This window comes from Colletotrichum navitas, assembly GCF_030913465.1.
Source record: "Colletotrichum navitas strain CBS 125086 chromosome Unknown LY79scaffold_2, whole genome shotgun sequence".
In the NCBI taxonomy this organism is placed as follows: Eukaryota; Fungi; Ascomycota; class Sordariomycetes; order Glomerellales; family Glomerellaceae; genus Colletotrichum; species Colletotrichum navitas.
Window position 1 is genome coordinate 988,749 of NW_026850548.1, and position 24,578 is coordinate 1,013,326.

Consider the following 24,578-nt stretch of genomic DNA (forward strand, 5'->3'; position numbering starts at 1 on the left):
ACCAGCCTCACATACTTATCTACCTAGGCACGCTAGAGAGGGCCCCGGTGGCTTGCTGCCGCCCCGATTGCTCTTGCCGCGGGTTGCTGCAACCTGATCCTGGGTCAGTGCTCCACGAGGCACCTAGAGCATCCTCCCGTTGCCTTTCCTCCCAAAACCTCATTTGACCGACTGAGTCGTCCATCCTCCGACCGAATTCCGGGACTCTCACACCGACCAGCAAAGAAGCATCGATTCGCCGAGGCGACTGACTGCTATCGAGCGTGCGTCTTCAATCAGCCTGTTCGACAAAACCGTACTTTTATCGAGCCGCCGACGCCACTGTTCACTTTCCATCCCTCCAGTCGTTGGGCTGCCACAACGCTCGTGTTGCGAACGAGAGGATCCATCCAAACAAACAAGCACCAGCTTTCCGATCCGCCACCTCTACATCGAGTCCTGATACCATCAACACTGGCCTTTGTCGCCCACCTCGGCCATGGGAGTCTGCCAATCCTGCTGCGGAGGTATTAGGTTTTCGATCGTTACGTCTGAGCCGAAGCTGATGGTGATCGCCTAGGGAGAGCCCGCGATGGGCTCTACGAGCCAGTCCTCGCCGATAGCGAAAGGGAAGCCGTTGCCGACTTGCTTCAGTATCTTGAAAACGTATGGCTTCTCTGCCACGATCCATCTTTCTGACCTTGAGTACTGACTTGTTTCAGCGGGGTGAAACCGACTTCTTCTCGGGCGAACCTCTCCGAGCTCTGAGCACTCTTGTCTTCTCCGAGAATATTGACTTGCAACGGAGTGCGAGTCTGACTTTTGCCGAAATCACAGAACGAGGTATGTCGACACTCTGACTGCTTGCAGTCGCGAATGCCATTCGCATAGTTTTAGCCTACGTCACCGTAACTTGCTGACGATCTGCTACAGATGTTCGCGAGGTCGACCGTGATACCCTTGAACCCATCCTGTTTCTCTTACAAAGTCCCGATATCGAAGTCCAGCGCGCGGCCAGTGCCGCATTAGGGAACCTGGCGGTCAACAGTAGGTTCACCTTCGCAAGCAGCACTGTAGGATGCACACTGACCCAAGTCATCAGCCGAGAATAAGGTTTTGATTGTCCAGCTTGGTGGCCTTACGCCCCTCATCAGGCAGATGCTATCGCCAAACGTCGAAGTGCAGTGCAACGCAGTCGGCTGCATTACAAACCTGGCCACACACGAAGAGAACAAGGCAAAGATAGCACGGTCGGGCGCTTTGGGTCCCTTGACGAGGCTGGCAAAGTCCAGGGACATGCGGGTCCAGAGGAACGCGACTGGAGCCTTGCTCAACATGACACACTCAGGTATTTCTTTTCTTACTGGCACATCAGCTTGAGGGATACGGGACTGACACCCATGCGACAGACGAGAACCGTCAGCAGCTCGTTAATGCCGGGGCCATTCCTGTTCTTGTCCAGCTACTCTCCTCGCCCGACGTCGATGTTCAGTACTACTGCACGACGGCTCTAAGCAACATTGCTGTTGATGCTAACAACCGCCGCAAGCTTGCTCAGACAGAGTCCAAGCTCGTCTCCTCGCTCGTCACTCTTATGGATTCCTCGTCACCCAAGGTTCAGTGCCAGGCAGCCCTCGCGCTCCGTAACTTGGCCTCTGACGAGAAGTACCAACTGGACATTGTGCGGTCAAACGGCCTCGCCCCTCTACTCCGACTTCTTTCGTCGTCCTACTTGCCTTTGATTCTCTCCGCCGTTGCATGCATACGAAACATTTCCATACACCCTTTGAACGAGTCGCCCATCATCGAAGCCGGTTTTCTAAAGCCGCTGGTCGATCTTCTCGGGTCTACCGAGAACGAAGAGATCCAATGCCACGCCATCTCAACCCTTAGGAACCTGGCCGCCAGCTCTGACCGCAACAAAGCTCTCGTCCTCGATGCGGGCGCTGTTCAGAAGTGCAAGCAGCTGGTGCTCGATGTGCCCGTCACGGTCCAATCCGAGATGACAGCTGCGATTGCGGTTCTGGCTCTTAGTGACGAGCTGAAGTCTCATCTCCTGAACCTCGGGGTCTTCGAGGTCTTGATTCCCCTCACACATTCCCCCAGCATTGAAGTTCAGGGCAACAGTGCTGCAGCTCTTGGCAATCTCTCTTCAAAAGGTGTGTTGAATGTTTCTCGTTTTAAGTACCAAACTGACAATGAGAACTAGTCGGCGACTATGCCGTATTCGTTCAGGACTGGAAGGAGCCCAACGGCGGTATTCACGGTTACCTGACGAGGTTCCTCCAAAGCGGCGATGCGACATTCCAGCATATAGCGATCTGGACTCTGCTTCAGCTGCTTGAGTCTGAGGACAAGAATCTTATTCAGTTGATCGGCCAGGCGCAAGATATTGTCGACCAGATTAAGGAAATCGCGAATCGCCAGATCGAGCCGGACAATGAGTTTGAAGACGACGACGAAGGCGAAGTTGTCAACCTGGCACAACGGTGTCTGGAGCTGCTTGGCCAAAGTGGCTCCAAAACTCACATCGAAGGCTAAGGAAGACGGCAACGCTCTACACGGATCTCACTTCATTATTTTGTTCACCAATTTCTCTTCCGGGGTACTACAGCAGGACCAAGGGGCTTGGAGGCTTGGGTTGGTGGTGTTATCGGCGTTAATCAGCATGCAGAATGAGATTCGGTTGTTACGTTGAGTGTATATTTCGGCGTGGAAGCATCTTGAAGGAGCGTTTATTTCGGCATGCCAATGTCCTGGCGGACGATGATGCGGCCGCCGTCAGAGGCCACGCCAAGTTTTTTAGTTTTTTTTTTTCCTTACACGGAGACGACCCAGACCTTTTGCTTTGTATCAAGCATCGTGGCTCGTTTCTCGGGTCATACATGTCTCATATTACTAGGCCTGTCGTCAGGCTTGATGAACCTTCACCTGGCGCCCTTTGGCTCCCCCTACCCGTTGTAATTAGGATCAGACTTTAGAAGACCACAAACACAACTCACAATCTGTGATAATTCAGCTTGTGATTGGCCGAGGTTCACATCTCGCCCGTCGCGTCTCGTATTGCCTGAATCACGCATGATGGCACGGTGCGATTCCACTTGGCCGCGCCTCACTTTCGGCCTTCTTGGATATCGCGTAGTCCGTTTTCCAGCCACTTGCCCCCGGACAAAGACAATCCTTTGGCCACCACTTTGCCCCCGATCAGAGCTAATGGCACAGGTCCGTACGTCCGCGAGTCTCTAGAGGCCTCCAGGTTATCACCAACCAGCCAGCAATGCCCTTGGGGGACCTATTGTAGCTACTTTTAGCAGGGGAGCTTATGGGATGATTGCCAACGCCGGCTCGTACCTGAACCATCATGTCCTTCCGTGAGTCAGGGCTGTTAAACAGTACAAAGTCGCCTGGCATGCCCACCACACGCTTAACACCGGTGGCCTTCGGGAAGATTGGGATCTTGTAGTAGACCAGATCGCCGACGGCGACATCGCGACCGTAACGATAGCGCTTGTCCGCGACGAGATTTTCACCGGTAATCTCAAAGGTTGGGAGCATGGAAGGGCCGGACGCAGGACCACAGGCGTAGCCGTATTCCCAGAAGATGTGGGCAAAAGCCATGGTTTTTCCCACATTCAGGGCCAGGCGGAAAGGATTCCCCGCCATTATCGATGGAGCGTTTGCATTCGCGATCGTGGTTGCATACAGATTGTTTGGACAACCTTCTGTCTGCTGACTGTTGTGTACCTACCTAGAGCGAGTGAGGAACGACAACGGGAAGTGCTGAGACGAGCGGATTGGGCTGACGTCTGAGGTTCCGCTATGTAGAGCTTGGACCATTCGAAAGCTCATCGCATTGCGCGACTTGATTGGTGCGAGAGCTGCCGTCTCCGGCCCCATATGAAAGTTCCTCCCTGCTTGCTTGCCTGTTTGCCTGCCTCCTCCGCACCTCATTTTTGCATCTTGCAATCATCTTTACCTTCTACAGGAGCAAACATTGAACGGAGACAAACGAGGCCGAACTGTGACTCAGAAGAAAGCCCTGAATCGCAACTGTCGCAATTCAGATAAAAACTATCCAACATGAGTGGCACACGATGTCTGTACAACTACAACAGGACAGCCCTTTATAGGGTCTTCGTCTCGCCCTTTGAGAAGGTGGAAGCCTTAGCCCGACGAAGCGCCCTTGCCCATCCCGCCTCCAGAACACTACCGCCAGTATTGTCGCCGCCGATGCAGTCTTTCGCCCGTCACGCAGCCCTTATTCACCGACCCCGGAAGCCGAGCAGTTCGGCAACACCAGAGCCGAAGGCTGCACAAAGGCTCCCCGCCGACGTGCTGATCCGCGACCGCCAAATCTTGATCGCCGGCGAAGACAGCAAGCTGACGGGCCCACACAACACCTCTCGGGTGCTCCAGTCGCTCGACCTGGACACGCAGTCCCTGCGGATGGTCTCGCGGGCACCGCCGAACCCGACGGGGGACCAGCCACAGTACGCCATCTGCCGCATCGTCGACAAGCGCCTCGAGAAAGAGCGCGAGAAAGAGCAGGAGAAGGCCAGGAAGGAGACTGCGCGCAGGCTGGCGCGGATCAAGGAGCTCGAACTCAACTGGGCCATCGCGTCGCACGACCTCGGCCATAAGATGAAGCAGATGAAGGGCTTCCTGGAGAAGGGCTACAAGGTCGAAGTAATCTTCGCCAAGAAGAGGGGTAGCAGGATGGCCACACGTGACGAAGCGGAGGCGCTTGTGAAGGCGGTGCGGGACGTCGTTGCCGAAGTCCGTGGTGCGAAAGAGTGGAAGGCGGCGGATGGGCAGCCGCCCAAGGTCATGAAGCTATACCTGGATGCGCCACCATCGGCGAAAGCTCCTTCCAAGTCTTCTGCCGTCAACTCGGAGTCTTCGGAGCCTTTGGAGAACTGATAGGCCTGCGGGATCATCCTAGGACGATTGGGCCGCGACAGACTACGGATGCTGATATGATTTTACACGGATGCACCTGAGGCTGTGTCATAGATTTTGTCTGTATATTAGAGTATCCATCAGATTTCTGCATAGTAGATCTGCATACAGAGCCGATGTTCTTGCTACTGCGGCTCTAATGTGTCTCGACTTTTTAAGTCATCTTGATAGAATACCTGCTACCGAGGCTTCCAGAATGATTCTTATTTCTGTAACTTTAACATCTCTCTGTGTGAGCTAGAAACCCAGCAAACATTGGTTCATTTGCTGGGCTGAAGCACACGGGTGAGTCACATGTCTTCTCCTCACCCCCTAGTCACGCAAGTTCAGAGCCTAACAGACCATTATTCTTCAGACTATGGTCAGATGGCTGAAAATTGACTTGAACCTTCCCCTGTCAAACCGTTATTTGCGTGATCAATGGAATATTTTGAGATCTGCCTTTGACTTCTTACGTATCTGAAGAGACCTATCTGAAGAGACCTATCTGGAGCAGCTTCTGTCTGGACAAGGAGCTGGTTGCAGCAGCCATTTGCAGCCGCTGAGTGGTGATTCAGATGATGCTATGAGGCAGCTACAGGTAGACCAAGGTCAGGTTTATAGTACCTTTATCCCAAGAGGGTGGTACTCTTTATCTCCGGGGTTAAGATCAAACTCTGGTTGTTACCTACGAATTCAGTCAATACGGTAGATACCCGGATACTTCTATGATATTTCTTCTAAAACCTTATATTGTGTTGCCGAGCATGGTACTTTTACAGCGTTCTTTTTACAGTGTATATGGTTATCATTGGGTACCTGTGACCTCAAGAGGGAGCGCCTTGTAACTGTACCTCCCGAGTTGAGTGGTGATTCGCGTTACAGCTGGGACATCATTCCCCGCACTATGCACTTAAGCTTTAGCGAGCTTTTAGCGCGGGGCACCCGTCGCATCCCGCCTCGCAAACCCCTGTGACTCAACCCTCCAAAACTTCTCAGCCTCCCAAGACCGATTAAAGACACTCCAATCGACCGCTGCCCACCCACGACAAAGCCCTAAAAAATTCCAACGAAACATCGGGCAGACAAAATCGTCGCGCTGCTATTACGACGGGAAACAAGGGAAGGAAGGATCAGGACGTAATGGCCACATCAACGCCAAATACCGCGCCGCCTCCGGCCACCACGGCCACTCCCGAGGACAAGAAGGCTCAACAATCTCAGCAGAAGGACGACAAGGCGCAGAAGAAGGATCCATCGGCAGAACCTGCAGAAGGAGAGAAGAAGCTCTCAGGCGCCGAGAAGAAGGCATTGGCAAAGGCTGAGAAGGCAGCGAGACGAGCAAAGGCCAAGGAAGCGCAACCCGCACCACCGCTCGGTCAGGGAGTTGCCCAGCAGGGCGGAGCAGGCGACGCCAAAGGAGGAAAGTCGAAACCAAGACAGGAAGGTCCCCAGGGATATAGCCAGGCTGGCGGCCCAAGGGGCAGTTCGGCAGTCAAGGTCGTTCCGGTTGCTGCCCCCAAAGACAACAGGCCCAAGGTCCCTGAGTGCTTCAGTCACCTGTCTATGGCTAAGAGGATACATATGACGGAAGCCGATAAGGATGTCCACCCGGCCGTCCTGGTATTGGGTCAGCAGATGAGCGCGTTTGTGATCAGCGACAGCACCACGAGATTGGAGGCGACTCTGCTGGCGTTCAAGAAGGTTGGTCTTGTGCCCTCGCATCCGGCGGTATGACTTGGCTCTAACACGGCAGTAGGTGATTGACTCCTACACAACGCCCCCAGGCAACACATTCTCGCGCCACTTTACATCACACATCCTGAACCCACAGATCGAGTACCTCTCGGCATGCCGGCCCATGTGCTTTTCCATGGGCAACGCCGTCCGCTGGCTCAAGCTCCAGGTCAGCAAAATCGACATTGACCTGCCCGACATCGATGCCAAGAAGCTCCTCAGCGAGTCCATCGACAACTTCATCCGCGAGCGCATAACCCTGGCCGACTTTGTCATTGTCAAGACCGCCGCCGATAGCATCGAGGACGGCGAGACTGTCCTGACCTATGCCTACCACCCGCTCGTCGAGCGCGCCCTGCGCCAAGCCCGCGCCGACGGCAAGCGCTTCTCCGTCGTGGTTGTGGATGACCCATTCGAGAACACCGGCCGCGACTTCGCCAAGCGTCTGCGCGACTTGCCCGGCAGCGATGGCGGCCTCGAAGTCGCCTACTGCCCGGACCTGAGCGCCATGCGCGACCACCTCCGCGAGACGTCGCGCGTGCTGGTCGGCGCCGAGGCCATGTTCAGCAACGGCGCCATGTACGCCCGCGCCGGCACGAGCGACATCGCCATCGCCGCAGCGGACCAGGGCGTCCGCGTCGTGGCGCTCAGCGAGACCATCAACTTTACCGAGAGGGTCGCCATGGACTCGCTCACTTACAACGAGATCGACCCGGAGCAGAACACCGAGGAAGGGTTTCGGCTGCTGTTCGACACCACGCGTGATCGTTACATCTCCGTCGTGGTCACGGAGCTGGGCATCACGTCGCCCGTATCTGTGCCGGCGATTCTCAGGAAGCTGGAGGAGCTGTAAGCGTGGAGACCAAGGAAAACCACGGTGGGTAATGAGAAGTTGAGGCATAACTTCTGGAGGCATGTGATGGAGGCTGGAATGCATGATGCCGTTGGCTTCTTAAAGTATTTTGGCATTGGTGGGGGAAGACTTTTGCTCATCTTTGGCTTAAGATAGATACCAAAACCAAGCTGGTTCGAGTAGAGTTGCACCATAGACCATTTGGCCATCAATCACAAGTCTGTACATGATCTCATGCGGTAGTAGCAGGTTATCTGTGCGGTGTGCATATGTATACTCTTTCGTCGTCAGGCATGCATATAGAAGACACAACGTACGTTGCTCATTAATATAACGTTATCACCAGTTGCACAAGCGGTCTACCCGCAGTGACCCTTTCCAGCATCCTGGTCATTGAAGTTCCCGCATCTTCTTTCGTGTATCAATTTATTTTACCTGGGCAGCCTTGGCCGAGAGATGTTCCTTGGTCCTCTTGGTAAGACATACACCCCGTCTCATCCCGTCCAGCTAAGGCACTGCGACGGTACGGGTTTAGGCGATTCTTTTTTCGCTCTTGGAGCGGGTGGTCTATCACAGCGGCAAATCAATCGCCAGGGAGGGGGTGCATTGCTTAACGAGTTTCACAGCGTCGATTCAGCCCACTCTCTAAACGCCATATGTACAAAAGGGAATTTGTTCCCTGTAGTGAAGGGGATTCCCCAATTGGCAATCTCAGCCAGCCATGAAGGGCACCGCGCAGCGTGGTCCCATCCTCTGTCTCGGATGGTTTGACGACGGGATACCCGATTCCACACGCAACGCCATCGCCCCTCCTTTCTCGAATTTTCCTTCTTGATGCTGGTTTCTCTGTCTGCCCCCTCTCTCCTTTTCTATTTGACTTACAGCTTCCGTCAGCCGTAGCTGGGTGTTGGAAAGCATCCGTCGTCTATGCCTTGGCAGCCTCCTCCTCCTTGCGCGCCGCCGCCCTCGCGCGCTTCTCAAGCAGGATCGACTTGCGCTCGCTCAGAATAGACGTCTGCTTCTCATCGACACCCTGCAGCCAGTAGCCGAAGCTACCGCCGCCGAGCATGTATGCCGGGTAGGCCCAGAGGGACTCCTTGTTGAAGAAGGGGCGCATCTCGATGCCCATCTGCCAGAAGCGGACGGCGAAGCCTGTCGAAGGGGTTTTAGTCAGTTATGGCTTTTCCGGTCGCGAGGGTGCCGCATGTGTGGAGAAGGGGGCGGGAGCGTGGCCGGCGTATGTGACGACGCGAAGCTGCAAGGGGAAAGGGCACGGGGAGAGGAGGATGTATCACGCACCGAAGCCACTCCAGAAGAGGATCCTGCCGACCATTGTCGATTGTAGAAAGGGTTCTTGTCGGAGAGGGAGTAGGGCGTGTCAATTGACCAGTGTCGAAGGGAATGGGCGCCGCTTCCTTCGTTTCGCGATTGCGTCGGGGGGGGGTTCGATCGTGGATGATGTCGAAGCTTGTCCGTACGCTCTCCCCGGATTGAAGGTGTGGTCCGCGTACCCGCCGGGTCGCCGGTACCTGGGCCGGAACAATTGCAAATCCAGTTTTTCCGATTCGGTGGCGCGCTGGGCGGCTTGTAGCACTATAAGTCCCCTGGAGGGCTGGGGGTTCAGGCGGCGGGACAGCGCTGTTAAAACAGGAGAAAACACGTATTGGGTCAATGAAGAAGAGAAGAAATTTATGCAGAAAGAAATCAGACAGACTTTCTTCAAGAGATAAAGACTTGATCAAGAACTAGCTTCAGCAAGGGCTCTGGCTTCTTGGTTCAAAAGGAGGCGAACAGGAGTCCCGTCTGCAAGGATACGAATCAGAAAGCACCAAAGATACTTAGGTCTACATCATTGTTAGTCCTGTAACAGCATCCGATATGGTGTAGTGGCCAACATGATGCCCTCTCATCTCTTGAGAGGTTAGGCATAGCCCCGAGTTCGATTCTCGGTTTCGGAACATTTTGCCTTTTTTGCCCTCTTGTTTTACTGAACTAAGTGACACTGAGAGACGTGATAAGAAGAAAATAAGTAGAAAAGGAAGAAAATATCCCGGTCATTGAAGGAATGGTATTCGATTCAATTATTTCATGTCTTGCGACGTGACCTAGATGCATGCATCCTCTAAGTATGCGGGCTGGTTACATTGTTTTACACAGGGCATGGAGACAAGGGATTCACTTATCAGTTTATCCATCAATAGCAACTTAGATTGTCAACATTACGGGTATCATTTATTGTATTATTTAGATTGTACACAGACCGAAGTGAACTTGTTCGAGTGCGCCGAATGTCCTCTCCCATAATAATACATTGCACATTTTACAAGGCACCGCCAACTGCCTGGGCGATCCACATAGCTATCCTTACTTGAAGACCGACCCGTCTCTCGTTCTTGGAAAAGTCTTCGCGAGTAACACGCTCAGCGTGTTCTTGAAGCCACGTCTGCTCCTGACCAAGGCGCTTCTTGAGGTCCTCGTCTTTGGTCAGGATCATGGCGCCAGCCTCTAGGTCATGCGAATAACTACGCTTCGTGTAGTTTGAGCTCCCCACGATGCTAATCGAGGGGTTCTGGTCTCCCGGAAGCGTGATCCAGAGGCCTTTGGCATGGTAGGTCCACCCGCCGGGCTCGCCAACTGTCCCCTTGCGCCACTCCTTCAGGACAATGGAATCATCGAGCCTGCGTTCATGAACAGCGCGGACGAATCGGCGGGCGAGGAGGGTGTAGGCGCCCGGCAAGAGACCGGATACGCCGGGAGATTGGTAAAACCCGTTCGCCTGCTGCGAGGCGGTAATAACCACGTTGTTCCGTGATGCGGTTGATAGCAGCAGCTTAGTCAATGATGGCGCAGGGTTGAAGTATCCCGCAGTAAAGGTCCATGACGAGCCTGTGTATTCAGGCTTGCTGAGTGTCGATAATACGTGAGTAATGGCAGGGAGCTCCGTCGAGGTATCGGGCTTCATGAGCTGGGACAGTTGAGCCAGCATATACACCTTGGTGTCCTTGCCTGCATCTGCCGAAGCAGATTGCTTGGGCGAAATTAAGGCGTCCAGGGTTGGTGTGGTGGTGCCGATGAACTGCTTCGGCTCTTCCAGCGGCGAGGGTGCGGGATTGGACTTGGGCCAGGTCAAGGTGAATCCAGCAGCTTCTTCTGAGGGCTCAACAAGGAAGCTGAAGGACGAGACACCATGGTGTATGTTCCAGAAGTAGTCGGTGACGTCCTTGGAGGAGAAGAGGTGGTAGCGATCTTGTCGGTTTGTGAAGTAATCGGAAGAGAGGTTTGCTCTGTATTTCTATTAGCCGAGAGTGTGTCATAGTGCATCAATGTCGTACCCAGAGAGAATGATTTCATCGTCAATCCCGTACAGCTTCATGTGTTGCAGTCCCCATCCCTCGTTGATCCGCTTGGGTATGTACTTCTTCCTTACGCCTGTCAGGTTGGGTGTGTGATACATCCGAATCTCGACTCTATCCGCGCCAAACTCAGAAACGAGCGGTGCAAGCAGAGAGGCGCACGACGGGTTCGGCTCCTCTCGAGTGCCCCGTAGGGCGTCCGTCAGGATGCTGAGCTTTAGCTCGGGGTTGTTTCGCAGCGCTTCCTGGAGAGTCGCAATCTGGAAATGGAGGTTATTAACCGCCAATTCCAACAGATTCGTATATACGAAAACGTACCAGCTCCTTCTCTGTCTTTCCGATGTACAGAGTGGACAAGAATATCCTCCTCTTTGCGTTCCGTATCCGCTCCTATGCCTGGGTTAGACCCGTCCCTAAGTCCATTGCACTCGCGAGTGGTGCACACCTTGAGTGTTTCATAAAAATCGGCCGGTGTTCTAATGATCTGGATCTGAGAGCCATTGACGCTGAAGGATGGTGCGATCTTGTCGAGCTCGTTTGCGAACGGCGCAAGCATGCCAGCAGCGCTACCGGAGTTCGAGGCCGATGGGGTACCGGCAGAAGGCATTGCGAATCGTCGGCATTGCGGTCGTGCACGTGTAACATTCGTTTGGGCGAAGGGGATTTTGAGCTTCGTAGAGCACCGCGAGACACCGCGGACAATCATCGCGCGTCGGTCGACTGGAAGTTTAGGACCTGGCGATTTCCAAGATGCTTAATCAAAAGCTCATACAAAACAGCAGAGCTTCGAGATCCTAGAGACATGGGTGCGTGCATGAAGCTCCGTCATTGGTGGCGGGTTTTGCCGGGAGCGCAAGGGAGTCCAAAGCCCAATGGTCTTCGAGGTTATGTAATCCAGAGCTCCACCCTGGGACCTGCGTCGTTCAACCTTCGGAACGTCAAGTCTTCAATCACGTCGTCGTCTGTATAGCTCCTCGAGGTCAATTGACCAGCCGCCACCATGTCGACCCCCGCGAGAACGTTCAACAACCTGCGCAAGATTGGCATTAAGGTATGTAACCAATTCCCGCGCCGCCGGTGTCACCGTTGCTAACCTTCTCCTGCAGGAATACTTCCGCCAGATGCTGGTACATGGCCCCCGAACCCCCGATCGCCATTTCCCCTCTAACGCTCGAGAATAGTACATTGGCGACACCAAACACGGTCGTCTAGTCGGCGAGGACAAGGCGGGCAACAAGTTCTACGAGAACAACGACGAACTTCCCCGTATGGATCCCCTCCTCGATCGGCCGTTGCGATGAAGGAGGGAGAAAGGACTAACGAAAGGGGCTGACAGTGCGTACGCGATGGGTGGACTTTAAGAAGCATGACTACGACTCTGCCCAGGTTGAGCCTGGTTGGCACGCGTGGCTGGCGTACATGGTTGACAAGCCGCCCACCGAGGATGCTCTTCTTCAGACCAAGACGCGGAAGTGGGAGGTCCCGCACGTTCTTCCCAACTTCACTGCGACACCAGGAGCTTTTAAGACATATAACACGTAAGTTCTTATGGGTATTTTTCGGAGCAACTTGCGGGGATACTGATATCAGGTGCCTCAGGACCAAGCCAAAGGTTTCCTCTTGGGAGCCCAAGGCTATTGAGAGACAATGAGTTTTGAGATATTGGAATGAATGTATATATCCAAGGCCGCTCGACGCAAAATTCAGGGGTTCTGCTTTGTGATCAATATCACCATGTGTGTTGCAAAGTGAATTCGTACGAATATGACAAGAATCGAGTAACAGCAGCGCATCCAAAGTTCTCGTCTGAACACCAGGATTCTAAACCATTCTTGGAATTGCCAGAGTTTCCTGGAAGCACTTTGGAACATACTGGTATGCGAACAAGCGTGGAAGCTGGACAGGCGAACAACCAGTGTTGGCGGCTTGTAAGCTATAGGAGCAAGGCCCTCTACATTTGGGGAATACCCTGCTTTATGAATGCCGAAATGCAACAAGCCTGCTTGTCATCATGAAGCTTACAATCTAATCTCAGGGCCTACCCATGGCATAGCCTCGCGCAATTTAAGATGAATGGCTAATGGTTTTACTGGCGTTTCTTGAGTCTGGTAAAGTTGTCCGCTTTTTCTCGCAGTTTGTGTCTTCAAGCACATTAGCACGTGGGATTACAGTAGGCACCCCAAAGATAGGGTAAAGGGAGAAGCAAGTAAGTGGTTCCAGAAACCCAAGGGGAAACGACACACCCAATAGCAAATAACGCAATTCCGAACATCATCCTTCGCGTACTCCAATAAGCAGAGGCCAGCGCTATATCTTGTGAGTAGCCTGGATCCGGGTGCAGAATCAGGGCTTGTAAGAGAATTCCTTGCACTATCATAAACCAGAACCCCGCCATCACACGGGGAACCCTACCGAGCAGAAACTTATGGCCAGCTTGAGGCTGCCCATGAGCTTGAAGAGTACAGATTGAGAGAGGTACATACAGCCTCGCTCGACTTCACAACCCGACATACTCCCAAACCATATCGAGAAAGTCAAGCCACACGCATTTCCAGACCAACGCCCAATACATATACGCAACAAGCCTCTTCGCGGCCCGGTCCTCCAACGTCCTTCCAGACCACCTCCGGCCCTTCAACTCCCCATACATCTTCCACGTCGGCACCCTTGTCGTCATGCCCGCGAACTCGGCCTTCACCAACAAGTACACCCGCTGCAGGAACTCCTCCTCGCTCTCGGGCAGCGGCCTCGACTCGCCGTGCTTCCCCCTGATGTCGAGGTCCCACTGCTCTTGCAGCCGAGTGCGCCACTTGTCGAGCCGCCGAGCGTGGCGCCGGGCGGAGAGCCACCTCCAGGGGCAGAGGGCAAATACGATCACGCGGAGGAAAAAGGCAGGCCAGGACGGCGGGGATGCCTCGCGGCCGGGCGATGGCCATCGGGCTTCTTGGACGAGAGGCTCCATGTTGATGGGATGCTGGGTACTGGGAGGTTCCGGATTCTCGCTGTCCCAAGACGCCATCGCGATGGGCTGCACTTCGCCGGGTAGCGGACCTTTGTATATGCACCAGACGCTATTTGACCCTGGACCTGTCTTAGTGCCGCAAGATTTTTGAGAGAGAACTGGGGATTGCAACGTGGTTGCAGTATATAAGTTGCGGAAACCTCTGATGTTCCAGATATGCGCAGATTTCGATGTCGGCTGCCTGGCTGGCTGTGTTATGCTAGTACACCAGGAACTGTGCAAAAGCATACAACGTGGACACAGTATGGCTCGGTGCCAAGAAGGATGATTGATTATCTTTCAGGATTGGTCACGAGGAATCTATCGAGGTATTAAAAGAAACAGCAGCATCATGCCTTTTGCCGACCTGGCTCTCAAGGATTGGGAGCATCCCATGGTTCCAGCTAACCTTAAGAGAAACTGAAGGAATTCCTCCAGTGCCAATTGAAAGTATATTTTGAGGCAATCATGTCCATCACATGCGTACGGGCTTTGAGTTTTTCTTTTTCTTGGAAGGGTGTTGGAGTATGTATGACTCGCTGGCTTTGGATCAAAATACCATCTTATACTCCCTGCCACTGCGACACTCCCAACAGTGATATCGTCGCAACCAGCTATGGGTCAGGCTTCTGCTTGTCGTGCGCAACCTCCGCAAATCCCTTCTCCTCAAGCTTCAGCGATCCCACGTCCGGCACAAGCGGCGTCTCCATCCCCTCCACCGCGACTGCTGCGACAGCGACCCCGTTGGCCACAGCCTCCCCACCCGTTGAGAATCTCTCCCACGCCGGCGGGTTGATCCTACTAGGATTCGGGTCTGGCTTGAAGTGGTATCCCCTTGCCCTGGGTCTCGTCCCCGTGCCCTGCGGCAGCTCCGGCTCGTACACCGCAGCGAAGCGCTTCGCCTGTTCTTCGAACTTCTCCGCGGAGGGCTCCTCCGCAAGTGTCGTTCGGATACCGGTGAAGAACTCCTTCATGATGTGGTGGTTGTGAATCTGCAGCAGTGTCCAGCCTAGCATCTCCTTGGCGTTGAGGAGGTGGTGCAGGAAGGCTCGGTGGTGTATTGTACAGGCGTAGCATTGACAGCCTTCGACAAGAGGTTTAAGTGAGGTCTCGTGCTCGGGAGACCACATGTCTTCGCCGAGCGGCAAGATAGCGTTGCTCTGAGTACTGGGTGGAGGAAAGGTGAAGGATAGCGCTACGCCAGCGTCGGAGATGGTGTTCATGAAAGGGATCGTGCAAACATCAACACCTAGAGAGATTTGCCGGAGTATCGCTTGAGGCGTAGAGGGAATATGGAGAGAGAGACGCGGCAGCGAAACCAGAGGTTCGTAGCTATCCTCTATATCGGGCAGTAGGTCCACGTCGTAGATTGCGAGCCCTGAAATAGAGTCGATGACGTCTTCAGCCAAGTGACGAAGATGCTCCCACTGTATGGGATGCGGCACTGCTAGGACTGGCGCAAACACTGAGACCCCAGACTCCTTAAAAGCCTCCCGCCCCTTGAGCGTCAGGAACGCGTCAGTCCACTCCTCGGTGCGTTCTGCCATGCGGACCAGCTTCTTCGGAACCGGCATCGTGCTCGTATGGAACAGGTCGGCGGGGCCAATGGCAATGTCGGGCTTGAGCGTCTCGACAGCCGCCGAGTACTCATCCGTGGTGAGGTTCCGGAAGCCGGTCGAGGTGAAGATGGCCATGAATTTTGCGCCGTTTCCTACGGGAGTCTTAATCGCCGGGCATCGTCTAGGGGCAAGAATAGTGGCCACGCCATCGGGAAGGCAGGCAAAGGTGTGGAGGGGCTTCTTATCTGGCGAGGGTATTGAGAGCACCGAAGGGTTCTTCTTTTCGATGACTTGTGCTCTGATTAGTTTCATAAGATATCAAAAATAGAGACATGTGGGTCAACAAACAGTCCTCAAGCGCCATGTACACTGCACCGATAGAAGTATATTTTTCGATGTTGTCGGGCGTGACATGAGGGACAACACCTCTGGATGCCACGGCGATGTAGTTCGGAGTTTCGATGGGATTCCGTTTGGGGAGACTCAGTCTTCCCAGCCGAGCCGCCGAGGAGCCATTTGTGGCTTTCTGCAATATCTCAAATATCATGCCTTCTGAATTCCTCTCCACGTTGAAAGTTTCTGCATTACTCATCTTGACACATCAAAGACCCCTTCACGCAAGTTGTGATCTCAACCTTGGTGTCACAGGGCGCCGGCGTGACGATGGCTTGCGGATACTATGCCCGATCACGAAATCCTCAGAAATCCTGAGTTTCGATTTCTCTTGAAGTAGTCCTCGGTGCTTCCTCGCTTGCATTCGCCAAACCAAGTCGATGGTTGTGAGATGTTCTAGCGCAAATGTAGTGAAAATGAAAATGGCAGCTACAAGCGCGACAACTCCAGCCACACCGAGCAGAGTGGGCGAGGCTTGGAAGTGAGGCGTATATGCGGCCCTGTTGATAAAGTGGATGTGGCTGGGGCTTGGAGCTTCAGCCGATGACGGCGGGCCACCGCGGCTCGGGCTCCCGATGGGGGGCACCTGGGGCTCGGAGCAGATCCGGGCGAAGGGCGCTGCAGGGATTTAGACAACGCACAAACGCAGTGCGACCGAGCCATCTTGGCCAATCATCTAACCACGCCCGATACCGCTGCAATAGCATATGCAATGCAGATCAGATGAAGATGGGATGTCGCTGCTGCTTTTGCCTGTCATTGTAGAGGCCCGGCTGTCGGTCGGGAGACCGAGAGACTCACGGTATGACGTCTGCTGGCGTTGGCCAAGACTGACAAACATTGGCAGATCTGGGAAGCGGGGAGGGAGGTATGTGAGAGAACTGATGGAAATCTGAGCCGCGGGGATTACAGACTGATCCTGGAGGTTGGGTTTTGATGCTGGAACGTAGGGTCGATTAGCAACCGGTTGATAATTGTCCAACTAACTTGACCGTTCTGCTCCTTTCGTTTGTTGTCGGATAACTACCCCAGTAAGACTGATTCGAGTACTAAACAAAGCGAGACAGGACAGAAAGCAAACGGTTTGATTGAAAAGTTCAAAATATTTTGATGCTAGTCTAAACCCATGAAAGATTGAACCTTCGCCAACTATGTGTATCGTGACAAACATGCATGCAGCTTTTTTAAACTCTCCCAACATGGTCGTAAGCATTAGATAGGCTCATCTCTCGGCTCAATGAGAACCTCATTGACAGCAACGTGCTCAGGTTGGCACACTGCGTACACGATCGACGAAGCAACGTCGTCGGGGTCCAGAACCTTGGCACCCGTGGGCTCGCCGTACTTCTTGATGGCCTCGGCATCGGTAGACATGCCTAGCAGCTCCGTAGCCGTGTTGCCGGGTTGGATCGAAGTGACACGCAGACCCGTGCCGGCTGTCTCGAGACGCAAGCTCTGCAGTGTAGCCTCCACAAAGAACTTGCTGGCCGAGTAGACACCCAGGCCGGGGAAGACCTTGCGGCCGGCGTCGGAAGAGATGGCCACAATGTGACCTTTTCCGCGGCTCAGCATGCCAGGGACTGTGTTTGAGAGGCAGTGCAGGAGACCCTTGCAGTTAACATCGACGGTGCGCTCCCACTCCTCGGTGTGGTTGTTCGCCATCATAGTGAAGTACATGACGCCAGCGCAGCTCACGAGGATGTCGACGGGGCCGAGTTCATCGGTTGCTGCTTGCATGAGCGATGCTACATCCTCACTCTTGGTGACGTCCGTCCTGTGGATGAGGACCTTGCCGCTGGTGCCGGCGAGCTTGGCCTTCACGGCATCTAGGGCTTCTGTGCGTCTCGCAGCAAGGGCAATGTGAGCACCCTCCTTGGCAAGGCCAGCTGCAACAGCCGCTCCAATACCGGAAGAAGCGCCGGTGATAACGGCAACTTTACCGGCCAGGCGGCCCTTGTTGACGTGGGACGTGACACCGTTGGCATCTGTTCGGCGCGGAGGCCTTGAAAGCCAACCTCTGGCGCAGAAGTGACGAGTGTAAGTCTCGAGCAGGTTAATGTCAATCTTGGGACGCTGAAGGTTGTATAGCGCCAGAGCAGGCGCCGTGGCATCGTCCTTGAGAACAGTGACTGCCTGCAGACCTTCAGCGGTGGGCATACCACCACGAAGAATATCTACAGTGAAAGGCACATCGCCTGCAGTGCCGAAGCCCCTCTTCTTGGTCCAAAGCTCGACCCAGTCATCCCACGGCACGCGGGTGGTCGGGAATCCAAGCTCGTTTAAGGTGTCGAAAATGAAGTTGGCGGAAACTGGGTTGGGATCGCCGAGGTGGTAAACAAGCTGCTTAGGGTCGGTATGGTTGGCGAGCGTTGTAATCGCCGCACTGACAAAGTCGGCGGGCGTCATCTCAGCAAACCAGCCATCGACATGAGGCGCAGTCTTGAGATGCAACGACTCCACAATCAGGGCGTTCAGAAGATCCCAGGCGTTGCACGAACCCGTCTTGCTGTGACCACTGATCGTGCCCGGTCGGTAGACTTTACACGGCATGCCACGACGAGCGGCCTCATAGACTAGTTTCTCAGCCACCCACTTGGTCTGCCCATAACCGTCGAGCAGTTTCTCAGGAACGTCGTCGATGTCGACCATCGCGTCTTCGGACCAGCCTGCCACAGATGGCGTCAGAACACCGTTGGTGGAAATGTAGTGGAGAGTGGCGCCGCTCTTGGATGCCAGGCGCAAAACTTCTCTGGTGCCTCCGACGTTGGGGCTTCTCAGCGCAGCATAGGGGTACACTAGGTTGACGGTCGCAGCGGCGTGGATAATGACCTCGACACGAGAAGCAATGTCCTCGTAGATTTCAGGGGAGAGGCCGAGGTGCTCCCGAGACAGGTTCCCAGGCAGAATCTCCATCCTGTCAAGCAGGGAATCGTCCCAAATGCCGAGATCGATGAGGTTCTTGCGGACTCTGGCCATACCCGCAGGGCGCATATCTTCCGTAGGGTCGGTGAAACGAACAAGGCAGATGATGTGTGCTGAGGTGGTCTCAACAAGAGACTTGAGAAGGAAGGCTCCAAGGTATCCAGTTGCACCGGTCAGGAGCACCGTGTTGGCATCGTTCAGACGACGCATCGAAGTGCCGTTTGCCTGGATGTCGTCCGGCAAAATAGAGTCCGCACGGAGAACGGCAGGAAGATCGGCTTGCACGGCCGCGGTGTGACCATCGCGAGCATCGCGAATCGCTTGCAGGTGGCCTTGCAAAGTGGGTGTGCCGGCGAGAGGGGCAAGCGGAACCGGGAATCCGAACTCCTTGGTGAATCGATTCGCCAGATCGGCAAGGACGAGGGAGTGGCCTCCTATGTCGAAGAAATCGTGCTCCTCGGTGATGGCACTGTCGGGCATGTTGAGGGCAGCAGCCCAAAGCTTCTTAACTGTCTCCAGCTTTATCTTTGTGTTTTGTTCTTTCTCGCCGTTGATGGCAAGCTTGGGGCTTGGTGGCGGCGGCAGCGCTTTCAAATCCGTCTTGCCAGAGACGCCGTGGGTGGGGAGCTGTTCAAGCTCGACCCAGTATGTCGGGATCATGTAGAGGGCGAGATGATTCCCAAGAACACGCCTGGATGCAGGACTGTATCCAGACTCATCGATTACGACATCGGCTCGGCCTCTCTTATCACCGTTATCGCGTACAACATAGGCAACGAGTTGTCTCTCGAGGCCCTCTCCGTGAGATGAGACCGCACAGTCACGCACAGCCAAGTGTTTGACAATGGAATTCTCCACTGCACCAGGCTGGACGGTATAGCCACGAGTCTTGATCATGCCACCAGCTCGGCCAGTGATTTCCAGAAGCCCAGAGGGAAGTATGCGAGCGAGGTCACCTGTACGGTACATGCGAGCTCCAGCCTTCGTGTCGAAGGGGTCCGGTTGGAAAGCCTTTGTGGTGGTCTCTGGCAGGTTCAGGTAGCCTCTGGCCAGGAGGTCACCACCAACGTAGAGCTCTCCACTGACGTTGGTGCCAACTCTGTTGCCGCTCTCGTCCATGATGTAGATGTGCTCTGGGTCCATAGGTGGGCCAACGGGGCAAACGTGGGCCTCAAAGTCAACGAACGTGCGAATGTCACCGGCAGCGACCTCGTGCGTCTCACTGGCGCTGTAAACGTTCAGGAGCTTGGTTTCGGGCAAAGCCTTCATAGCTCTGCGGCAGAGATCGGTAGTTACAACCTCGCCGTTCAGCCATAGAGACCGCAACTTGGTCAAGCGCTTGCCCAGATCGGGGTGACGAGATAGAACAGTTGCCAGTAACGTAGGCGTCATGAGTGTGTCTGTGATCTGTCGAGAGTCAAGCAGGCTGACAAGAGCTGATGGATCGTAACTAGCACTGTCCGGAATAGCGAAGACGGTCGCTCCGCGCAAAAGGGGGCGAAGCATCTCCCAGACGAAGAACACGTTGCAGGCTACACGATCGCCCGGTTGCAAGTCGCTCAGGCCAAACCTGAGGTCGTATGAGAGTACTGCGGCTCTGTGAGGGTTGGCAATGCCTTTTGGCTGGCCAGTCGTGCCTGAGGAGTATGACACGAACGCAAGACGTTCGAGGTCGTCGCTGGCGGGCAACGGGGGAAGCTCGCCGTTTGCATGGCCGTTGACTGTCGTCTTGCTGGGCTCATCATGGACGATGATGGGCACGTCCGCCTTGATGTGGTTGACGTGGGCGTTTTGCGTGATGACCACTTGTGGTTTTGCGTCCTGAATGACATCTCGCAGAAGCCCAGAGGGGTATGCCAGCTCAAGAACCAGGAAAGCACCACCAGCGCGAAGTGCAGCCAGAGAAGCAATAACATAGTCTGCACTACGGTTCATGAGGATGCCAACAAGGCTATCTCTACCAACTCCATAATGACGACGCAAACGGTCGGCGAGGGCCTGTGTTTCCTGGTCCAACTCAGCGTAGGTAAGAGTTCGTGACTCGTCCTCGAGAGCAATGGCATCTGGGGTGGCTTTTGCCTGCTGCTCGAAGAGCGCGGCGAGGTCCTTGGTGATGTCGAGAATGGGCATGGTAACAAGTGTCTGGCAAAGGGGGTATCGTGAGATGAAATAAAATAAAAAGCGGTCACTTCCAAGTAGACGCGATAAGAGTGGTGGCAGAAGGGGGGGGGGGGAGAACACAGACACAAGCCTGAAGAGGGAAAGAGTTGTTGTAGACCCAAAGACCACTTCTAACCTCTTTTAATAACTGATGCAGGGTAACCGCAGGTGTGATTAAATCTGGGAAAGAGGTCACGAGACAAGTTGCGAGAAGCTCTTCCAACTGCGCACTAAAGGCAGTCGAGGCAAGGGAAACGATACAACCAACAGGACGGGAGGGCAGATGTGCGTGTACCTTGCTTGGGCTCCATGCCCCTTGCCGGTTAGAACTCCCTCAACAAGTTGAACCACCGAACACGTAGGTAGCACATGCGTAGCACCGACAGCCGTCAAGAAGCGCTCGATCATCGGGAGGGGATAGCCCAGGCCAATCCATTGCGTTAACGGACAAGAGGAAACGGCCAATGAGGTGCATGGTTGCCAAATTGACCGGTAGTTTAAATGGGTCGAAGGAATAGAGAAGGCGATAGAAACCGCCAAGGTTGTTGCATCTATCTGAGAGGTACGGAGTATTATCGGTGAAGCAGTGTGGATCGGTAAGGTGTTGGCTCCCAAGTTCTTTTATGTAGCTATCAGTGATGAGAAGACAGCCCTAACACCGCTAAGACAGGAGAACCTAAGTAGTTAGGCGATATTGCGCGCTTCGTTTAGCGAATCCGTATGCAAAACTTGGGTTTGGGCAACATGGGAAAGCCAATGTTGGGACTGCAAGCACATGCTAAAGGTGGCAGAGGCGATATCGGTCACGAAGGAAAAAGTCTAAACGCGTGGGGGCCATTTTAAGCATGAACAGTGAGAGAGACTTGCAGGTTGTTTGTAATTAAAGCCAGATGAGCCCCCGAGTTCAACCTCTTGCCTAACAAATGACTCGCCACACGGGTTTTGGGAGCGCCACGCCACAGATCCGCCGCAAATTGGCAGAATAGTCGGGCCGAAATGTGGCTGAGCTTCGGCAAGGGTGCTGACACATCCCTCCGATAGCCGTCTGTCGGACCCTCGCCTTTAGTTCTTCCGTTTTCATGCCACTACAGTAAAAGCGGCATCATGAGGTACGTACCTCTTTTCCCGCTTTTTCGCCATGCGGAACGCCGGACCCCCCACCTGCCAGGGTCAAGTCAAGCCAGACGGGGAACGGAGGCGCTTCAGTGCCGAGGCTTTAGGATCACCCAGCTGGCTAATGCAGTTCCTGAGCTGTTCCTTGTGCCACAGCGCTGCCATCCATAGGCTGCGCTCCGTCCGTCTGATGTTTCGAAGCCAATGCGTTGATGCCATTATACAGCTGGTCGAGGGGCCAGCGAAACATTCGTTTCACGCTCAAGAGGGCCTCGTCAATTGATAGCATCGCATTGATGCCACTGATCTCTACATTTTTAGTACGGCCTTCCGCCTACGCCCCCAATGCCGAGCCTTTTCCTTTGCTGACTGATCGTCGTGGCGTAGCCCTCCTCAGCTTCTTTAACCGCTTAGCTTCTTGGATTCCCGCCCCTGTCCGGTCCGGCGAATCGTCTCGACTCACCTTATCCGTACATATCTTGCCTAGCGCCACGTTCCATATCGCCACCATGGTCGACGGAAGACACGAACGTGAACCGCTCTTGAGCATCATGGAGCGGCAACAGGCCCACGAGCCTGCGAACCAGGCCGAAGCCATAGAGCACCCCGATGCGCCCCTCGGGGATTCCCCACGCCGCGAGCTCGAAGTCGACGACGATTCCTCCCCATCGACGCCCAGGTTCATGCAGGACGAAGGGCACTGGAAGCGGTGGAGATGGGTCCCATACCCGGTACGCCGCACCGTGAAGGCCGCCGCGAAATGGTCGAAGGGCCCGCCGAACCCGCAAGACTACAAGATCAAGCCCATACTGCCACAAGTCCAAGAGTTTCCTCTCGTCTTGGTTGACCGGTGCCTGCGAAAATCCAAACACCGTTTCGGCCTCGTTTTCTTCTACATCGCTATCTGGATCATCGCCTTCGCTCTGGTCAAGAGGAGCGAGACTTTCGCTACGGAGATTGAAGGATGGGGAGCGCCTCAGCAAATCGGATGCGGCGCAACGTACTGGGGCCGAGGAAACAATTGCGGCCTCAACGGAGCTGATTGCCGCCCATTCAACGGCAGCGGGTTCCCCTTCAGGTGCTCGGCCAACTGCGCTGGCTACATGGTCCTGAACCCGAGGGCCGTAGGAGACCAGGAGATCGTCTACCAGCCGCTCGTAGTCGGCGGACCAAGCGGTAACTCAAGCTCGCCCATCTATCGTGGCGATTCGTTCCTCTGCGGCGCCGCAATCCATGCCGGTGTGATCTCCAACGAAAACGGAGGCTGCGGTGTCGTCCGCCTGGTTGGGCGACGTGAGGGTTTCGTCAGCTCCGAAAGGAATGATATTCAAAGCATCGGTTTCGACTCGTACTTCCCGCTCGCTTTCACATTTGAGCCAGGCATCGAATGCAAGGCCCGGGACCTCAGATGGATGCTGCTGGCGGTGTCGGTCGTTTTCACGACAGTGCTCTCTCTGTTCACGGCGTCTCCCGCGCTCTTCTTCTTCTCCATCTTCGTCGGCGTATTCTGGCACGTCGGACTTGCCTCAGACCCGCCGAATCACTACTCCGTCGCCGATCTCGTGTCCAACATCATTGGCAAATTCATCCCTGCCATGTTCTGCGGCTGGGTCATCTATGACAAGATGGGCGTCCGGCGGACGCTGACTGGTCTCACCGCCCAGATCGAGAAGACGGTTCTGTGGCTCGGTGGGTGCTGGGTTGGTGCGCTTAGCAACTACACCTTCAGCTGGATCCCAATCCAGCGGCTCAACGCACATGATCTCAATCAGCAACCAGGAGCCAAGGCCGCTTTGGCAGCCATCATCATCGTCCTGGTTGTCATCGTTGCCCAACAGGTGTGGTACTTAAGACAAGAAGGCCGTCTACTGAAGTACCTCAAGCTCTACCTACTTTTCTTGGGAGGGATCCTTGTCTGTCTAGTCCTGCCAGACCTGAGTCTCCGTATCCACCACTACATCCTGGCTCTGCTATTGCTTCCGGGCACGAGCATGCAAACGAGACCTTCTCTGCTCTATCAGGGACTCCTGGTCGGTCTCTTCATCAACGGCGTCGCCCGCTGGGGTTTCGACGCCGTGCTGCAAACGCCCGCCGCCCTCCAGGGCGATGCCCAGCATGGTTCTGTGCTGCCCAGCATCCTCCCTCCCGTCATCGATTTGAGTCAGGCCATGTGGAGCATCAACTTCACATGGAACAGCCCTCCGGCGGGGGCGCAGTATGATGGCATCAGCGTCCTGGTCAACGACGTGGAGCGCTTCCGCTCGTACTTTGACGACGGTCCCGTTCCCACGAAGAGCTTCGTTTGGACCCGCGAGAGCGGACTCGGGCTGAACGAGTATGTCCGGTTCGGCTTCATGGAAGGCAGCACGAGTTATGACTTCACCAAAGCTGGTATTTGGAACGCAGAAGGGAGATGGATAGATATGAAGCCGGGCCCCTCCATGGTCCGGGCCCGGTCTCTAGGAGACGGGGATGAGTTTGTGCCGCGATGATTGGGTGATGTAATATAAGCCCTTTTACACTACTAGATGAGTTGCATATGTCAATTGGAACTTTTCACTGGAGCTTCA

At 54.7% G+C, this 24,578-nt stretch overlaps 12 protein-coding genes and 1 non-coding gene across 13 annotated transcripts; 6 read left to right on the forward strand and 7 right to left on the reverse strand.

Annotated features, from left to right (window-relative positions):
• Window positions 1-478: 478 nt before the first annotated feature.
• On the forward strand, window positions 479-2,520 carry LY79DRAFT_586261 (armadillo-type protein; the record flags this gene model as incomplete). Its single annotated transcript, XM_060560609.1, has 7 exons — window positions 479-506; window positions 560-645; window positions 702-822; window positions 913-1,026; window positions 1,082-1,327; window positions 1,389-2,138; window positions 2,189-2,520. The coding sequence occupies 7 exons, from the start codon at window positions 479-481 to the stop codon at window positions 2,518-2,520; spliced, it is 1,677 nt and encodes a 558-aa protein (XP_060420199.1).
• Window positions 2,521-3,091: 571 nt separating this feature from the next.
• On the reverse strand, window positions 3,092-3,642 carry LY79DRAFT_504536 (peptidase S24/S26A/S26B/S26C; the record flags this gene model as incomplete). The annotated part of the gene is made up of 2 exons (XM_060553517.1): window positions 3,092-3,271; window positions 3,337-3,642. The coding sequence occupies 2 exons, from the start codon at window positions 3,640-3,642 to the stop codon at window positions 3,092-3,094; spliced, it is 486 nt and encodes a 161-aa protein (XP_060420200.1).
• Window positions 3,643-3,801: 159 nt separating this feature from the next.
• LY79DRAFT_535610 (translation initiation factor IF-3) lies at window positions 3,802-5,194 on the forward strand. Its single transcript, XM_060556524.1, has one exon. The coding sequence runs from the start codon at window positions 4,060-4,062 to the stop codon at window positions 4,897-4,899; it is 840 nt and encodes a 279-aa protein (XP_060420201.1). The 5' UTR covers window positions 3,802-4,059; the 3' UTR covers window positions 4,900-5,194.
• An 866-nt stretch (window positions 5,195-6,060) lies between these two features.
• Window positions 6,061-7,507, forward strand: LY79DRAFT_504475 (initiation factor 2 subunit family protein; the record flags this gene model as incomplete). Its single annotated transcript, XM_060553513.1, has 2 exons — window positions 6,061-6,621; window positions 6,677-7,507. The coding sequence occupies 2 exons, from the start codon at window positions 6,061-6,063 to the stop codon at window positions 7,505-7,507; spliced, it is 1,392 nt and encodes a 463-aa protein (XP_060420202.1).
• A 607-nt stretch (window positions 7,508-8,114) lies between these two features.
• LY79DRAFT_535612 (NADH2 dehydrogenase subunit 14K) lies at window positions 8,115-8,983 on the reverse strand. The gene is made up of 2 exons (XM_060556525.1): window positions 8,807-8,983; window positions 8,115-8,659 (listed from the first exon to the last, which is right to left on the reverse strand). The coding sequence occupies exons 1-2, from the start codon at window positions 8,838-8,840 to the stop codon at window positions 8,433-8,435; spliced, it is 261 nt and encodes an 86-aa protein (XP_060420203.1). The 5' UTR covers window positions 8,841-8,983; the 3' UTR covers window positions 8,115-8,432.
• A 396-nt stretch (window positions 8,984-9,379) lies between these two features.
• Window positions 9,380-9,465, forward strand: LY79DRAFT_t17. The gene has a single exon. It is a non-coding gene; the product is annotated as a tRNA-Glu (tRNA).
• A 362-nt stretch (window positions 9,466-9,827) lies between these two features.
• On the reverse strand, window positions 9,828-11,467 carry LY79DRAFT_504422 (uncharacterized protein; the record flags this gene model as incomplete). Its single annotated transcript, XM_060553507.1, has 4 exons — window positions 9,828-10,791; window positions 10,840-11,120; window positions 11,179-11,250; window positions 11,306-11,467. The coding sequence occupies 4 exons, from the start codon at window positions 11,465-11,467 to the stop codon at window positions 9,828-9,830; spliced, it is 1,479 nt and encodes a 492-aa protein (XP_060420204.1).
• A 330-nt stretch (window positions 11,468-11,797) lies between these two features.
• LY79DRAFT_535621 (NADH ubiquinone oxidoreductase subunit NDUFA12) lies at window positions 11,798-12,953 on the forward strand. Its single transcript, XM_060556526.1, has 5 exons — window positions 11,798-11,911; window positions 11,967-11,987; window positions 12,042-12,126; window positions 12,197-12,398; window positions 12,460-12,953. Exons 1-5 carry the CDS (start codon window positions 11,861-11,863, stop codon window positions 12,509-12,511), a joined length of 411 nt encoding a protein of 136 aa, XP_060420205.1. The 5' UTR covers window positions 11,798-11,860; the 3' UTR covers window positions 12,512-12,953.
• A 40-nt stretch (window positions 12,954-12,993) lies between these two features.
• LY79DRAFT_535622 (uncharacterized protein) lies at window positions 12,994-13,544 on the reverse strand. Its single transcript, XM_060556527.1, has one exon. It carries the CDS (start codon window positions 13,253-13,255, stop codon window positions 13,013-13,015), a length of 243 nt encoding a protein of 80 aa, XP_060420206.1. The 5' UTR covers window positions 13,256-13,544; the 3' UTR covers window positions 12,994-13,012.
• Window positions 13,358-13,879, reverse strand: LY79DRAFT_665255 (uncharacterized protein; the record flags this gene model as incomplete). Its single annotated transcript, XM_060563031.1, has 1 exon — window positions 13,358-13,879. One exon carries the CDS (start codon window positions 13,877-13,879, stop codon window positions 13,358-13,360), a length of 522 nt encoding a protein of 173 aa, XP_060420207.1.
• A 265-nt stretch (window positions 13,880-14,144) lies between these two features.
• LY79DRAFT_597193 (tRNA-guanine transglycosylase) lies at window positions 14,145-16,303 on the reverse strand. Its single transcript, XM_060561797.1, has 2 exons — window positions 15,769-16,303; window positions 14,145-15,710 (listed from the first exon to the last, which is right to left on the reverse strand). Exons 1-2 carry the CDS (start codon window positions 16,010-16,012, stop codon window positions 14,476-14,478), a joined length of 1,479 nt encoding a protein of 492 aa, XP_060420208.1. The 5' UTR covers window positions 16,013-16,303; the 3' UTR covers window positions 14,145-14,475.
• A 577-nt stretch (window positions 16,304-16,880) lies between these two features.
• On the reverse strand, window positions 16,881-20,963 carry LY79DRAFT_535625 (AMP-binding enzyme). Its single transcript, XM_060556528.1, has one exon. It carries the CDS (start codon window positions 20,863-20,865, stop codon window positions 17,026-17,028), a length of 3,840 nt encoding a protein of 1,279 aa, XP_060420209.1. The 5' UTR covers window positions 20,866-20,963; the 3' UTR covers window positions 16,881-17,025.
• Window positions 20,964-22,517: 1,554 nt separating this feature from the next.
• LY79DRAFT_586267 (LCCL domain-containing protein) lies at window positions 22,518-24,500 on the forward strand (the record flags this gene model as incomplete). Its single annotated transcript, XM_060560610.1, has 1 exon — window positions 22,518-24,500. One exon carries the CDS (start codon window positions 22,518-22,520, stop codon window positions 24,498-24,500), a length of 1,983 nt encoding a protein of 660 aa, XP_060420210.1.
• Window positions 24,501-24,578: the final 78 nt, after the last annotated feature.